We start from the raw sequence: 16,955 nt of genomic DNA, 5'->3' as shown, positions 1-16,955 counted from the left end.
TTCCACCCTTCTGGAGGGAGAAGACATGTTAGTTCTGACTATCCCGGTTAAAGTTAACCAGAGCCCCAGCGTCACAAAATGGATGCTGCTGCCACAGACACAAGTCTGACCTCCTGCTGCTGGGAGTCCTTCCAGTCACGGAGGTTTGGACAATAGGTTTCCTGCCTGGAGAGGTGCGAGCACCACCCCAGACAGGACTTTGTGTATTGGGACAGGGAGGGCTAAATAGAATGAGACACTGCCTGGGGCACACTAGGTGCTCCATGCATAGTCCAGTTCAAACCGGTGCTGGGGCGAAACTGGACAAAGGAGAGGGGGTGTAACCACCCCCCTTCCTGGTCCCACCCATAGGAGGGACCTAGAAAGTAATCCAGCCCCTTTTAGTTGTATAAAGGTAGGAGCTGAACCCCAGGACTTTAGATTAATCCTGGAATCGACTTGAAACGAAACTCTGGACCCTTCGACATTCACCGGAGCTGAAGACTGAAGAATCTCCCTTGTGGCCAAGGAGTGACCACCCTGGGCAACCAGGCACCATCCAGCAACTCGACGGCTTGCTTTGTCCCCGTTCCCGCCGGAACCCGAGCACAGAGCCTGACAAGACCTCGACTCACGGACCTCTCTGACCCCACTGCACGACTCCAGCACAGCTGAGCCCCGTGGAAGGCGTCGGACCCCGTGGAGCCAGGCAACTTGGAAAGTCTTCAACTTGCTAACAGCGCAGCTCCTGAGGCATCCTCGAAGCTGTGCCCTGGGGACTGAGACACCTCGACACCGAGCTCCACCTGCACCGAAGACCAGCCCTTCACACTCCACGAGATCTGCGTGGGGCCCTTCTGCTTGTGTTCTGCTCGACGCGTAGTCCCGGTTGCTGGCCAGTTGGCTAGTAGCCCTGTGACGACGATCCTTTTGAAAATCCATCACTGGTCTGGTTGCTCCAGACTGGCCTTTGCTTCCCTGAAGAGGTGAAGTACCTCAGACCCTCCTGGTCCGCACCAGAAGCCTTTTGTGTATCCTGTGTGGGTTGCCTTTGCTTAGGCTTGTTGGCTCCGATCTTGAAGTCGACCCCTCCATCTGCGAGAACCTTCGTGGGACCGCTCCTCTCCAGCACCTGGTCGTCCTCGACGCCTCCTGGTCCGCGTGGCTGCAAAGACAAGCTTCACGACAGCACCTGATTGCTCCTCGACGACGTCTGGTTCCTTCCTGGTTCCACCCGGTCACTGGCTAGTGACCTAGACTCTGTCCCCTCTGCTTTCAGGTCTTCTTCAACTTCGATCCACCCTTGGATCCACCCGGACATCTTCCTCCAGGTCGCCTGCAGCATTTTCTTCCAAGGCTCCACAGGAATCAACGAGAAAACCCGACACACTTTGACACCTATGCACCCGCAGCCCATGGGTGAGGTTAAGTTCCTATTGGCTTTCTATTGACTCCCGCGTGAGTGTACTGACACTGCACACGCCGCCTGTGGGCCTCCTACTCCTAACCTAAGGGTCAGATAGTGTAGCCCCAGCGATTCTCCAGGCCCTAGGCCTTTCCTTTTCTCCAGTCGTGGTTCTTATACCACTTACTTAGTATATGGTTTTACGCGCCCCTAGGGCCTAACTGTAAATTGTGCTATTTAAAGTGTTTCTAAGAGTAACTTATGTGCTTTTGCCTCTGACCTCATAAAGAGTTCAGAGGAGTGTGCTAGTAAATAAATACATATATATTTTATATATATCCTGTGTGGTGTCCTTTCATTTGATATTCAAGGGGTTACATATGGTAAAACAGTTGGCTTTACACGCCCTCAAAAGTCTTTAAGTCTAAGAATGTTCTGTCTACGCTACCACTAGGATAGCTGGTCTATAAGGTTGACTTACAACCATCACCATAAGGGTTGTTTGGACTGGTGCAAGGTGTTCACTAGAATAGTGAACATCATATACCAGGCCAACTTCTCACACCATCTCGTTCCGAGTTTGTCAGGGAGTCTCATGATCATACCTTTCATGGTCTTGCTGAATCTCTCAACTAGACCATTGGTTTACGGGTGATATCGGGTAGTGAACTTATAAGTCACATCACATTCATTCCACATGGCTTTTAGGTAAGCAGACATGCAGTTACTACCTCTGTCTGAAACCACCTTATTAGGCAAACCCACTCTTGTAAAATTACTGAAGAAGGCCCTGGCAACTGCAGGAGTGCCGGGCATAAGGGGAACTGCTTCTGGAAACCTGGTGCATGATCCACTACCACCAGCATAAATCGGTTTCTTGATGCAGTTTGAGGGTCAAGGGGACCAACAATGTCAATCTCTACCCTTTCAGAGGGAACCCCAACCACTGGTAGTGGAATTAAGGAGGCCTTTTGTTTGCTGCCGGTCTTGCTACTGGCTTGACAAGTAACGAACAAGTTACTTACATTTGGTAACGCTTTTTCTGGTTGATACAGTATCTGCCTGCTGATTCCTCTTTTTATGAATATCCCCTGCGCCAGCATTCAGCTGAAACGTATCCCTAGCTCTCCACGCCGACAAGGTTGTCACAATGCCTCGGCTCCACACGGGGCTCCGCATGACGTCACTGGAGCCATAAGAGGACCTCGTCGGCGTGATGATGTCAGTTCCACCCATTTGTTCCGTGCCTCCGAGGGTAACGGGCCATCTGACCATAGAGACAATGCATACATAGTACACAGTATTCACACAAATACACCCAGTGTAAAGTGAAATAGGAAATCAAAAGAAAGCAAGCATTTCCTATAAGCCTACACAAAGGCAAACAGAGGCAATACAAAATGACAATATGAAACAACAATATTAACCAATACCTCTCTCATGGTATAAAAGGGTGGACAACGGGGAGGCGGGTGGGTCAGTGAGGAACCCACTGGCACATACTGTATCCACCAGAAAAAGAACTACCGAAGGTAAGTAACTTGTTCTTCTGATGGATACATCTGCCTGTGGATTCCTCACCTTATGAATAGAATCCCACAGCAGTCTAGCCCCTGGAGGAGGGTGTCCACCCTTCTATACCAAAAAGTCTTACAAAACAGAGGGTGCAAAATGGCCATCTCTCCTCACCTCGAAATCTAAGCAGTAATGCTTCGCGAAAGTGTGGAGGGAGGCCCAAGTTGGGGCCTTATAGATGTCCAACACAGGAACACCCATGGACAAGGCAGAAGTAGACGATTTAGCCCCGGTGGAATGAGCTCTAATGCCTTCGGGAGGATCCTTACCAGCCAGAGCATAGCAGATCTTGAAGCACAAGATGATTCACCTGGATAAAGTGCGCTTGTGCGCCGCCTTGCCCTTCATGCGTCCAATGTAGCCCACAAAGAGCTGATCGTCCTGTTTCAAGTCCTTCGCTCTATCCAGATAGAAACTAATCGCCCTCTTAGGATCCAAGCAGTGAAGCCTCTCCTCCTCTTCGGAAGGGTGAGTGGGAGGAAAGAAAGTAGGGAGGGCAATGGACTGCCCTAAATGGAAGGGAATTACCACCTGAGGCAGAAAAGTAGCCCTGGTCCTTATAACCAACCTTTCAGCATGAATAGTCAGAAACAGAGGCTTTGAACTCAAAACCTGAAGTTCACTCACCCTCCTGGCTGAGGTAATAGGCACAAGGAAGACCGTTTTGAATGACAGCAGTCTCAAAGGACAACTAAGCATAGGTTCAAAAGGGAAAGTTAAAACTAGATTTAAATCCTACTGGGGCATAATGAACGGAGTGGGCGGAAACATATTAGTAAGCCCCTTAATAAACCTTAAAACAATCGGAGATTTAAAAAGAGACGGCTGATCAAGTAAACAAAGAAATGCCGACAAAGCCGACAAATATCCTTTAACAGTAGCCACAGCACAACCCTGCTGGGCCAAATGCAGTAACAAACAAAGAACATCAGAAAGATTAGCTTTTAAGGGATCAATAGACTTCTCTCCACACCATTTAACAAATTTAGACCACCTGTAGGAGTAGATAGACTTGGTGGAGTGTCCCCTGGCTGATAATATAACATCCACCACATCAGGAGGGAGAGAGAAGGAATTCAGGTTGTCCCTCAATCTCCAGGCATGAAGGTGCAGGCTCTGAAGGTGGGGGTGTAGAACCTGTCCCTCCGACTGCGAGAGGAAGTCTACCCTGAGAGGGAGACGGAGAGGAGGGTACGACGACAGGTGAAGGAGGTTTGTGTATCCCACCCTTCTTGGCCAATCCGGGGCAATCAATATGACTTGGGTCCGGTCTCAGCGAATCTTACTCAGAACCCGAGGAATCAAGGGTATGGGAGGAAACGCGTAAAGGAGTTGTGAACTCCAACTCAACTGAAACGTGTCCCCCAACGCTCCCGTCCTCGGAAATTGGAGACCGCAGAATGACAGGCAGTGCGCATTCTCAAGAGTAGCAAACAGGTCCACCGAGGAGTTACCCATGTCTGGAAGATGTGTTGAACTACCTCCGGATGAAGCCTCCACTCGTGGTCGGCGGAGAACTACCGACAGACTGTCCGCACGCAGATTCAGCTTCCCAGCCAGATGACTTGCCATCAAGCATAGCCAATGATCCTGAGCCCAGGACCAGAGCCGCAAAGCCTCGCTGCAGAGACGGTACGACCCTACTCCTCCCCGTTTATTGACGTACCACATCGCGGTAGTGTTGTCTGTCAGGACTTGAACCGACTGACCGCGAAGGGAAGGGAGAAAGGCCTTGAGCACCAAAGGTATCGAAGATTGATATGAAGCGATCTTTGATCTACACATCCCCCAGATGAGCACCCCACCCTAGGGTAGAGGCATCCGTTATCACCGTGGCTACCGATGGTGGAAGATTAAATGGGCTTTCCTTGAGACAAATTGCCCTCCACGCACCACCTAGACAGATCCGCTGCAGCTTCTCTGGAGATCCCGATTGACTCCCTGAGATCTCCGTTGTGCTGATACCACTGCCTGCAGACACCCCACTGGAGCGCCCTCATGTGCCAGCGTGCATGGTTGACCAAAAGAATGCAGGAGGCGAACAGACCGAGTAGGCGAAGGACCTTCAGAAGTGAAACAACCGCTCCAATGTGAAACAAGGTAATCATTTCCTGAATGTCGATAATACTTCGCGGAGGCGGGAAAGCTCGACACACAGTGGTATCCAGTACTGCCCCTATGAACAGGTTGCGCTATGAGGGCACCAGGTGAGACTTGGGCACATTTATCGAAAAACCCAATTTGTACAACAGCTGGGTTACCTGCAGATGACGACGCACCATCTCTGGAGACTCTGCCTTGAGTAGCCAGTTATGCAGGTAGGGGAAAACCGGGATCCCCGACCTCCTGAGATGGGCAGCCACCACCGCCATCCCCTTGGTGAAGACTCGAAGTGCAGTAGTAAGACCTAACAGGGGGACTGCAAACTGGTAGTGTTGCGAACCAACCGTAAACCGGAGATACTTCCTGTGCGACTTCAGGATTGGGATGTGAAAATACACATCCTGCAAGTGGATGGACACCATCCAGTCCTCTTGCTGCAGCGCCTGAAGAGCCTGCGCTAGGGTGGGCATCTTGAATCTCTCCTGCTTGAGAAACAGATTCAAGATTCTAAGGTCCAGGATGGGGCGTAACCTGCCATCCTTCTTGGGAATCAATACCTGGAGTAGCATCCCTGACCCCTTTCCTGCTCCGGAACCATTTCTATCGCACCTTTTTGTCACAGGACAAGGACCTCCTTCTGAAGAAGTAAATGATCCTCCGTGCAAAACCCTTGGCAAGGAGGGTAAGGAGGAGGGAATTCCTTGAAGGGAAGGGCGTACCCATTTTCTACCAGATCTAAAACCCAAAGGTCCTTAGTGACCAATTTCCAATCCTGTAGAAAATGGGTAAGCTGACCTCCCAGGGGACCTGCATGATCCAGGATGGGGGATCTAGGGCTGCTTTCCTGCATTACCAGGAGGGGTTGGGGAGGTAGAGGAGGAGGAGGAAGAAGGATGACGGACCGCTCCACGAAGGCAAGGGTTTTTGTTGCTGTTGCTGCTGTTGGAAACCACGAAAGGAAGAGGCTGTCGGAAACCACGAAAGGAAGACTTCCCGAAGCCACGGTATCTTCTATAGCCATAACCCTTTGCCTGAGTCAGCAGACCCAAGAATTTCGCTGTGGCCTTACTGTCTTTAAATCTTTGCAGAGCAGAATCAGCTTTCTCTCCAAAAAGTCTAGACCCATCAAAAGGTAGATTGAGAAGGGCAGCCTGTACATCAGGAGAAAACCCAGAAGACCTTAACCATGCATGCCTTCACGTTGCAATGGATGAACCCATCACCCTGGCAACCGAATCTGCGGTGTCCAGGCCAGACTGAATGACTTGACGAGCCGCAGACTGAATCTGGCAACACCTCACTGAAATTTCCCCGATCTTCCTCAGACAATTTTGGAAGTAGCTGTTTGGCAGAGTCCATAAGGACATGAATGTTTCTACCCAACAAACAGGTAGCATTGGTGGACTGCAAAGCCATACTAGCCGAGGAGACCTTTTTTGCAGATTGTTCCAACTTCTTGGAATCCCTGTCAGCAGGAGCCTGTGGAAAAGCACCTGTGGACTGCTTGGAACGAGAAGCCTGAACCACCAAACTCACAGTAGAAGGATGAGACGTAAGGAACACAGGATCCCCTTGAGCAGGCCTATACCTTCTGGACACCGACCTTGAAACTGCAGGAGCAGAAAGAGGGTTGCCCCACACATCAAGGATTGGTTCAGTTAGGGCATCATTGAATGGCAAGAGTGGCTCAACCACAGAGGACGGAGAATGAAGCACCTTTGTGAGCAAATTAGGTTTGTACTCAGCCAAAGGAAGTTGAAGATCCAAGAGCTCCGCAGCTTTCCTTATCACTGTATGGTAGGGTGCAACTTCTATAGAGAGAGATGCTTTCTGTGAGTGAATCAAAGTCCCATTCCGGGGTGGTATCAAGTCCACTTGCCTCACACAAACCCTCAAACATATCTTCTGCATCATACATTTCACATTCCTCCACCTCTTCAGCCTGGTACTGCTCCTCCTCTATCAACCTCTGCGCTTCTCTCCTCGAGCGCATCTTCGGTTGCAGCGTCGGCAGCGCCACATGCGGCGTCGATGGCTCCGGGAGGGGCGTCGAAGGAGGATCCGCAATAGCCCAGGTAAACATGCCATACATAGCATTTAAAAAATGAACCGGAGGCGACCTCGAAACCACAGCCTTCGACGAACGGCACAGAGATCCATGCCTCTTCTGCTTATGCTCCCTCTTGGACTCATGCGAAGTCGACGACCGTGACTTTGAAGGTTTTCTACCCCCTTTTTTCTTTTCTTACCTTAGCCATATACAACTTGGCTTCCCGTTCCTTCAGAGCCTTCGGGTTCATCTTTCGGCAGCATGAACAGCCCTCAACGTCGTGATCTGACGACAAACACCGCAGACAGTCCTCATGGGGGTCAGTGATCGACATATGACCCCCACACTCATTACAGGGCTTAAAGCCAGACTTCCTCAGGGCAGACATGTCAAAACACAGAAAGATACAATCCAAAATACAAAGTATCAAGATGAAAGTATAGAGAGTCCCAGAAAAACCGACAGCGTGGAAAAAAGGGAACTGACATCATCACGCCGACGTAGTCCTCTTATGGCTCCAGTGACGTCATGCGGAGCTGCGTGCGGAGCCAAGGCATTGTGACGACCTCCTCGGCGTGGAGAGCTAGGCAGATGTATCCATCAGAAACAGAAGTTGCAGAACTCCTTCATTTTCTGGGACATACCTGGCCAATAGAAGTGGGTGAATACCCTATTCCAGGTTTTTGTATGGCCAAGATGCCCAGATAAGGGGATGTTATGTGCTGATGTGAGTAAGAACTCTCTGTACTGCTCAGGTACTACCTCTCTCCTAGTGGCACCAGGTTTGGGGTCTCCGGCCTCGGTATACAGGAGTTCCTTCTCCCAATAGCTCCTGTGGGAGCCACAAAGCTCCCTCCTCCTGAGCAGCAGCTTGCTGTCTCAGGCTCTCAATAGTGGGACAGATCCTTTGTCTCTGGCAAAGATCTTCCCTGGAGGGTCTCTCTGGGCCTAGGGGCGCTGCCATGTAAGGTCCAAGATCTTGGGGCTCAGTATCCTTATTCTCAAGGACTGACAGGTTTTCTCCCTGAGGAAAACGGGACCTGAACTTGAGTCTCATCAGAAGTTGACTCCCCAGCCTTCTTGCATATTCTCTTGGAGGAATGGGACATTATTCCAGGCTTCAATACCTCTTTTTCACCCTGTGCTTTGCTTTATGCTCTTGTTTTTACACACACCCATTCGGGTATTCCCAGCTTGGCTGAATGGGTCTCATCTCAACCTCAGCCCATGCTGAGGTCTCCAGGTCATAACCTAGCAGACATTCCACTGAAGTTGCAGAGGATACAATCACCTTCCTTCAGCCATTTACCCCTCCCCACTCCAAGGTCACCATAGCCATGGGATGTCAGCATTGATAACTGGATATGTCTGTCCAGTACTGTTCTAAGGCTATCAGTTTCCAAGTCAAATGGGTAACAATTGGACCTATATCCCTAAGTGCTTCTTCTTCAACCATTGATGGGTGGCTTTTGTCTGTATTTCTCCAGGTCCACTGGGCAAGATAGCCAGGGTAACCATACCACTGCTCGCTCTGAGATTAAAGTACCTTCACTTCAGCGTGTTTTCTGACGTGGTCAGGGCACACCAAGGATCACATCTGGAGACTAAAAACCCCTGAAGGTGTAGGACTAGTGGAAACCTTTTTTGGAGCCAGGAAGAGTGCCCAGTTCGGTGACCATTCTAATTACAGAGATGGCACCAAGCCATCTTGGGATCCCAGTTTTTACCCTCGTGCCCACTCTTTGATTGGAAAGTGTCTCAGAGCCCAACCTCCTGAACAGATTTTTGGAGGCCTGAAGAAGACTTGTTGGGTGTTTCCCCTTTGAGTCCTACATCTTTTCCGTAGAGGGACAGTAATGCTTTTCTTTTGGTCACCCCACCTTGGGTCTTACTGGACACCCTTGTTTCGACCCAGTGATCAGCTTTCTTCCACAGCTCTTGGGGAGAGACTAATCCTAAGTCCAATAGGTACCGATGCAGTTTTCAGATGTACAATTACTTACAGGTAGTGTTTTGGCTGCAAAGTCAAAGAAAATTCTACCCAGTACTGACTTGAGATTTTGAGAGTCTCCCTGAACTTAATCCTGTGCTCCTCAGTGGTAGGACCAGAACCATCAATTAGGTTATCATTCATGAGGTCATATGACTCAGCAGCTTTCTCATCCAGTGTCATGAATCTAAATCCTGAAAAAACTCCCACAGTAGAAGGCACAAGTGTCTGGTGGATTTCCCCATTTTACAAACCCTCTCCAAGGCTGTAAACCATTGGTGATATAATCACCCTCAAAGCAAACACAAGGAGATGATGGATTGAGCACTGAAACTTTTCAGACACTCATCCCCAGTCATAGATCTGGGTTGAATTTATCATCGTTCTTCAGCTAACTTCCACACCCCAGTTCAGACCTAGCCATATGCAAATCAGTCTTGACCTTGTTCCTCATGGGAACAGTCCAGCTCGAACTGCCTAGCAAGGACTTCCCTGGACCGGAAACAAGAATCCTGGGACTGGTTTCGGTCACACCAAGCACAAAGTAGATATCACCCTTATTGTTTTACCGGGCTTAAATTATTATTCCCAAGGGTCCTATTTGTGGTAGTGTGGTCGAGCAGTTTAGGCTTATCAGAGGGTAGTGTTCAGCATTTGTAGTACACACGTGGTCAATAAATGAGACACATACTAAAGAAGGATATCTGAGACCAATTTAGAAAAATAAAAAATGTTATATAATTTTAGACATCAAGATCTGAATCCGGTAGGTGATTTCAGAGTTATAGATTTTTGGAGAAATATAAAATGCAGTTGAATAACGGTTTTGAGGCATTAGCCTTCAACGCGGTAATGTTATCGTATGGGAAAAACATACACTGCATAGGTATAGGTATCGCAATACTAACCCGGGTCTGGTAGCATTTCGGGTATCCCCATTGATATAAACACCTTGCCCTAAAAAGGCTGTCAGAAATCTTGGCATTAAGTTTGAACAGGTACTTTCTTTAAAGTACCAAGTCAGCACAATCTGTGGCACCCGTTTTTAAAGTATACGTTTATTTAGGAAACTTTTTCCATGGCTCTCTTCTCCAGCAAGAAAAACTCTAGTACAAGAACTGATTAAGAGTCAACTTGAATACGGGAATGCACTCTGAGTAGCAGCAAATGACTTGTTGCTGGCTGAGCCTCAAGTGGTGCAGAATACAGCAGCCCGATTAACTTGTAACATCGCCTCTCGCTCAGCCTCTGTCTCATTTTGCAAGCCCTTCACTGGCTACCTATTAGGAAACTTGTTATGTGTGTGCACCTTATCAAAAAGAGTGAGAGTGTGACGACAAGCATTTGGAGTGGCTCCGCGCGTGTTCGAGACCTTTCTCTCCACCAGGATCGAGATCGTCGAGAGTCAAGGAGCTTGAGGGAGCGCTCCCTCAAGGCCTTGGGGCGCATAGCTTGATTGTCGACGCAGGTCTTGGCACTGTGGTTGTGTTCAAGGCACTAGAGGTAGATGAGGTGTGGGTCTATCACCGACATTTGCCAGTGACAAGAGCCACAGGGCTTAAAACCAGCCTCCATTGTGGGCATCCCTGCCACAACAGGACACGATGTCTCAAACAATCTTTGACAAAAGGTCGAAAAAAGGTCAGTCAAAAAGTGACTGCTGATAATTCTTCTCCGGACCTGCGCTGCCTGGTGCTTGAAAGAAAAGAACTGATGTCAGAGTGCTAGGGCGGTACCTATAAGGCACTGCCCACATCACTTCTGGCGCAGACTACGCCATTTGGTGCCGAAGGACGCCACCTACCGGCACGCAGGGGTACTGATCATGAAAAAAATCCCAGATTCAGTCTGATGCATGGGGATAATTCGAAGGTAAGAAATCTACAGCTAGAAGTTGCTGTCACATAATGTATTCTCAACTAGGTCAGACAATTGCATATATTTATCAGACCTGCAAGTTTTATTCAATAAGGTTAAAAAAATCTCCCACTGCCAAACGTATCACACCTACACCAGAGTTATTTTCGGCACTTGATACAATCAAATGTGGAATGTGAATTGAGGTTAGAAAGTTAAAACTAGGATTGAAAAGCTCAACCTTTGGGGAAAGGTAATCTGTTCACCTGAAATGTTCCTGAGGAAAGGATGAGGAGCTACTAGTAAACCACATGTTCATACACAGGAGCTCAAACAGGTCAGAGAACTTAATAGACTAACATTAAAATATATATTCACATTTTTCCTTGAAGGTTCATTTTGATGGGCCATTGATCTAAAGAACTTAGATGTATGACTTATTAGGCAGAAGACATAAATGGTATTCCTATACATCAACATTTCTAGGAAGGTAATGCCTAAAATTAAAGAAGAGTACAGAACAATTATAGGACACGTTTCAATGCAGAATAATTAATCATGGGCAAAGACATGCTTCCCGAAAATCTACTTTGGGATCTACCTTTTTTCTTCTTCACAGAACTATATACTTACAGGTATAAAAGCTCCTAAATCCTCTACATAACCAGGATGTTCTTGAAGCCATTTTTCTAAATCTTTCCTTTTTGGTGCATCCTCACCAGCCAATCGTGTTCCATCTTTCAGGTTGATGACAGGTACAGAGCTTTCCACATCAAGCAGCCTTTGGGTGGGTGCACAAGCTAGCGTACGCTTTAATGAAGGAGCAAATGTTGAATTGGTAATACCTGGACTAGCCTACAAGTAAAATAAGGAATGGAAGCATTTTAAAAATGGGACTCATTGACTACTAAAATAGGTCATATTAGCCCAATAAAAAGAAAATATTCAAGAGAAACATTGTAGCAATCCTTAACAAAGCTTACTTCTCAACAGAAGAACATGGTCTCTTGTGCAGGAAGTCTAACAACAATCATGTTAAAATTAAGAATTTCGAAGTTGGGGTTATTCTAGAATCACATGTGGCTCATTATTCTGGAATCTAATGGTTGGGTCTGCAAACATTTTCAAAATAGGAACATGTATTAGCTATAGGCCATAGGCTGTGCCAGACTCACTATGACACTGACTGAATGCCCACAATCCCCGAATATATAGTTACCATTTTCATATTCTTGTTTCGGCCAGTGGGATTTGAAGCAAAAATGCAAAATTGTAGAAGTCTTGAGTGGGGAAGAATTACCGTTAGTGAAAGAAGAGTTGGAAGCAGAAGAGAGGTTCAACAGTGAAATTTAAGCCGTTGAAGAAGAATCATACTTTAAAATGTCTTTTGCATTAGAGAACCTGGGACATCAGAAGCTACGGGTGCCTCATTATTCACGTAGCCATGTATAATCAATGTTGTGAGGAAAAGGTGCTTATTACATATTGTGACTGTGCAACCTTACCGATTAATACATTTACCAGCCCCTTTGGGACCCTTACGTTTTGTCTGTGGAGAGGTGTGGTGCAGTGGACTTCGGAGCACAGTGCTCACGGTTCGATCCCCGGCTCTGGCGGCAGATCAGCCCAGCACTATGTGACTCACTTAATTTCCACGACGGTCCCCAGCGCCTTGAGACCCGTAAGGGTGAGTAGTTCGCACTTTACTAATACCGGATTTACATTTTGTCTGTCAAACCCATAACTCAATCCCTTCACAAGCAAGAAGTGAACATCATACAGAAAGAAACATTGGCATCCCACAACATGTAGTATTATGCAGTAGGTGCCATCAGTGTCCATTTCTAAAACACATGGCGATCACTTCCGAGCAGCATTGTAGGTCTCCACAACACACCAGAGCAGTATAAATCTCAAAAGGGGGCAATATGTGTTTGGGTCAATTCTTTTCAGGCATTAGCTCCCAGTAGTCCTCTAGCTGTTGCTAGCAGAAGGCAGCGTCCGCCAGCCAATCTTAACATTTCATGCAGCCATGGTGTCCCCAGTGCATGGCAATGCTCCGCTTAGCCAGTAGGAGTAGCATGGCCGTTTGTCTGGGTGTGCTAGCAGGGATATATTTGACATAGCCAAGGCGAGCAACCAGATGTCTCCTTGATACAGAGTGAGTGACTGTCACTCAGAGAGGTATAGACAGTAGTCCAAAAGCCAGATACCCCAAGACAGCTCAAGGCCAGATGCAGAAAGTTAGTGTCTTTACAGGTGCAGTGAAAGCACCCCGCATCCGACCCAAGGTCCATCTTGCACATACCAGCTGGTGTGCAGTAGGCCCAGTGGAGACATTTGACATGAAGGAAGCAGCAATGGTGGGAGAGAATGCCTGTGTTATTACAACATTTACATTTCTCAACAGTGAAGTCTTTCCCAAGATCCTCCAACCAACCTGTCAAAGACTCAGGGTTTGATCATGGGGGGTTTCTGCTGCATTGTTATGTACAGCATGGCAATCAGTTTTCTAGGGGAGCGGCTAGTAATTACTGTATCAAGGGCATGTAAAGTTGGGGACTCTCTGGGAAATGTGAGGTGTACTGCTCCATAGCCTGTAGTAGAGGAAATTATCGCTCAACCAGTTCCAGCCCCATGTTGTGCACCTGACCGTACCAATTTCAGCAGTCTGTCTTGACGGTGTATTGAACATTACCGAAGAGAAGCGACAGAGTCTGCCATTGTCTACCTCCTTCATAGTGTGGGGGTAAGCATTGGGTAGGGTGTCATTAATGATGAGCATAATGGGCCTGTGCACAGTAGTAGTATGGTTCAAATGCAACCCTCTATGCTCTGGTAGGGGTACTGCTAGGGCGAGTGTCTCCTAGGAAAATCTCAGTTGTCTGTTCATGTCCGTTTAATCACAAGGAAGCATAGGCAAGTGAAAAAGGGTATTTTGAGGGGCATAGGGATGTTTATGAATAAGTAGAGAAATTTGGGGAGGACCACCAACTTAGCAATCACCAGTCACCGGTAAAAGGACAAGGGCTAGCACCTCTACACGTGTATGCGCTTTTCTAGCTTCACCACGGCTCTCCCATAGTTTTCTCATAAGAGTTCCATATTGCTACTGATTTGGATTCCTTAATATTGCACAGACTCACTCTATCATTACAAGAGGAAGTATATTGAGAATTAGCATACTGCATTAGTCGAGGAAAAAATTACAGATTTCATCCAGTTAACTGAGATCCCAGCTAAGTGCTTTAGGAGTATAAACTCACGGAGTATAGGAGCTAAATACGGCACCAGGTTTCTGATGTAGCCAGTGACATTGTTGGCATTAATAGATACAGGTAGTTGATCAGAGTGGTGCTGTCTCAACTGTGCAGTGAGGGTTTCCATAACAACTGCACATAGAATCAGGGAGAGTGGGCATCCCTCCCTCGCCCCTGCTAATCACTATGGGGGTCTGATCTCATTCCTTTAAGGTGGTGGTGCGGAAGGGAATGCGCTCGGAGACGAAGAGGCTTGGACAATCAAGCTCTCAGGGGTAGGGTATTGAGAGAGGAAAATGGGGTCGCCCGGGGCTTGTTGATAGCGACGGGCCACGTTCCTATCCACAGGAGCTCCTGTGTTGGGCCTATTCCAGGTGCCCAAAAGAACGCCTGAGAGTGCATCATTGAAGGGCAGCAGCGGTTCTGCAGAGCAAGCCACCGGCTGAAGCACTTCTGTCAGGAGGTTAGTCGGAACGGCCACTTTAGGGAGCTCGAGGTGGAGAGCCTCTGCTGCCCTACGTAACAACACTGAATAAGAACCACCCTCTTCCGTAGCCACGGTAGAAGGAGACAGTGCGCCACGTTCTGGGGAGAAATCCAGATCACGGGCGTCCTTCAAATCCTCAGCCCAGTCCGGGTCTAACTCGCATTGGGCTGCGAGAGGGTCTTCAGACCCCTCCCAGTCCTCCCCGTCCTCCATAACCTGCTGGGCGGGTGGGAAAGAAGGAAGAGGGATAGAGAAAGGGATAAAAATTCCCCATCTGCGTCGGAATCGCGCCGATCGACACCGGTTCGGCACGTCTCCATGTCGGGGTGGAAGCCGGGTACGACATCGGCTGGGGAGCCGGCCGGCGCCATACACGTCGATGTTGGTGGAGGTCGTACGAGGTCAACCGACATTGGCTGGGACCCACACATGGATCCATGGGGGTCTCGTGGCGCGGAGGCCGGAGCCGTCGTTTATGTCGGATCCGGAGCCGTCGACAAAGAATGGCGAGGACCATCAGTCGGAGCCGCGGGCCCGAAGGCGCCCTACGCAACACCACTGAGTATGAGGCTCCCTCCTCCATAGCCACAATAGGGGGAGAAAGCATACCATGGTCTAGTGAGGTATCCAGACCACTGGCATCACTCAACTCCTCTCTCTAGTCCAGTTCACTTAACTGGTCAGCTAAAGGGTCACCAGACCCCCCCCAGTCCTCCTCATCCTCTTCTGGCTGCCACTCAGGGTGAAAAGGAACGCCAGGATAGAACAATGGTACAAAAGTACCGCTTGCCGCTGGATCCGCTGCTCCGTGTCCAGGTCAGAGTGGAGGTAGAGGTTGGGGACACAACCTGCGTCGGAGGGGGCAGAGGTGTCGTCAGTGGATTTGACGCCGGAGGAGGTGTCCTAAGGTCGACAGGCGCAGATCTGGATCAAGGCCTGGATCCCTGGAGGCCCTGCGGCACCGGGGCCGAAGCCGCCAGATTCAAAGGCCTAGAACCCCAAGCTGAGTCTGCGGGGTCCGAAGGCGCTCCAACGTATTCGGGCTGCCCAAAGATCAAGTGGGGTGCTTCATAAAAACCATGAAGTTGGGCAGGGGTGGCTCCGGCTCCCGGAAGGGAGGGAGGCTCGGAGTCGACCGAACAGGCTCAGTGGGCAGAGCCGGATGACTACCTTCCACAACCCACGTTGCGTCGGCCGTCAGACGGGGAGAACGCGAGAGCGACAGTGCTTCTTCTTTTTGTGCTTCGACTTACCTGAAAACTAAGTCTTCAACGATGAGTGGTGGTGATGGGTCCGTGATTGGTCCCGCAACCTCCCTCTCGACCGGGATCTCGAGCAGCGCGGAGTAGACTGCCAGGCCTTGAGAAGCTTTCGGACAGCTCCCGCAAAGACTGTTCATGGCCCGGCAGCCGGAGCACGACTTTGGGTCGTGGTCGCACTCCAAGTACCAAAGACACAAGAGGTGCGGGTCCGTAACCGACATCAATTTGCGACAGCAGTCGCAAGCCTCGAAGCCGGTTCGAGGACGGGACATCCCTACGTGCAACAAGAGTAGAATGACTCGAAAAAAAGTTGACAAAAGTCAAAAAAGAGACTAGAAGTATCACTCTCTCCGGATCTGCACTGGCTGGAGCGGAAAAAGAAAGAACTGACGTCGGCGCGCGAGGGCGTCATCTAATTAGATACCGCGATGTCATCTCGACAGACACAACGACTAATGTCGACTGACACCACCTACTGATGCGCAGCGGTACTGCTACGAAAAAATCTCTTCGGATCCAGTCTGACGCCTGGGGGTGATTCTAAGGTAAAGAATCTACAACTAACACTCTCTTTCAGATGATTATATATCAATATCCCATTTTTAATGACTCAGTAACATATTCAGAAGTGGATCCCTATGCTAAATAGGAGCCCTTATCGAAATGGTGGTAGTAGCGTTTCGTAAAGCTTGACCAGACAGGTAGGTAAAGCCCAACAAATGCTTATAAGTAAAATGCTATGTGCAAAAGTCTCTGACAAGTAGCCTTTCTGAGGCGCGACAATAATAGTTTGTTCCGTGTTCTGGAATGGCAAGGGATACGTCACAGGAAAAAGATAAATCTAAAAGGCTATCTTTTAACCATGCAAAGTTCAGAGCTATCCCATACCTCCGTCCCCTGTCTGTCGTTGTACCAAACAATTGAAGTCTCAGAGTCAGATGCTCGATAAGTTTACACTTTAAGGTAAGAAAAGATCATGGAGCTAGA

General features: G+C 48.7%; 1 protein-coding gene across 2 annotated transcripts in view; it reads right to left on the bottom strand.

The window, feature by feature from the left end:
• CHD9 (chromodomain helicase DNA binding protein 9) overlaps nucleotides 1-16,955 on the bottom strand; it is a 2,123,706-nt gene that overhangs the window by 111,038 nt on the left and 1,995,713 nt on the right. For both annotated transcript variants that reach the window (XM_078670246.1, XM_078670247.1), the window contains exon 38: nucleotides 11,593-11,814. In XM_078670246.1, coding sequence (XP_078526372.1) covers nucleotides 11,593-11,814 — 222 coding nt within the window. The remainder of the gene's footprint in view (nucleotides 1-11,592; nucleotides 11,815-16,955) is intronic.

Source organism: Lissotriton helveticus, chromosome 12 (genome assembly GCF_964261635.1).
Source record: "Lissotriton helveticus chromosome 12, aLisHel1.1, whole genome shotgun sequence".
Lineage (NCBI taxonomy): Eukaryota > Metazoa > Chordata > Amphibia > Caudata > Salamandridae > Lissotriton > Lissotriton helveticus.
Note: the sequence above shows the minus strand (reverse complement) of the source record. Positions and strands in the feature narration are given on the sequence as shown.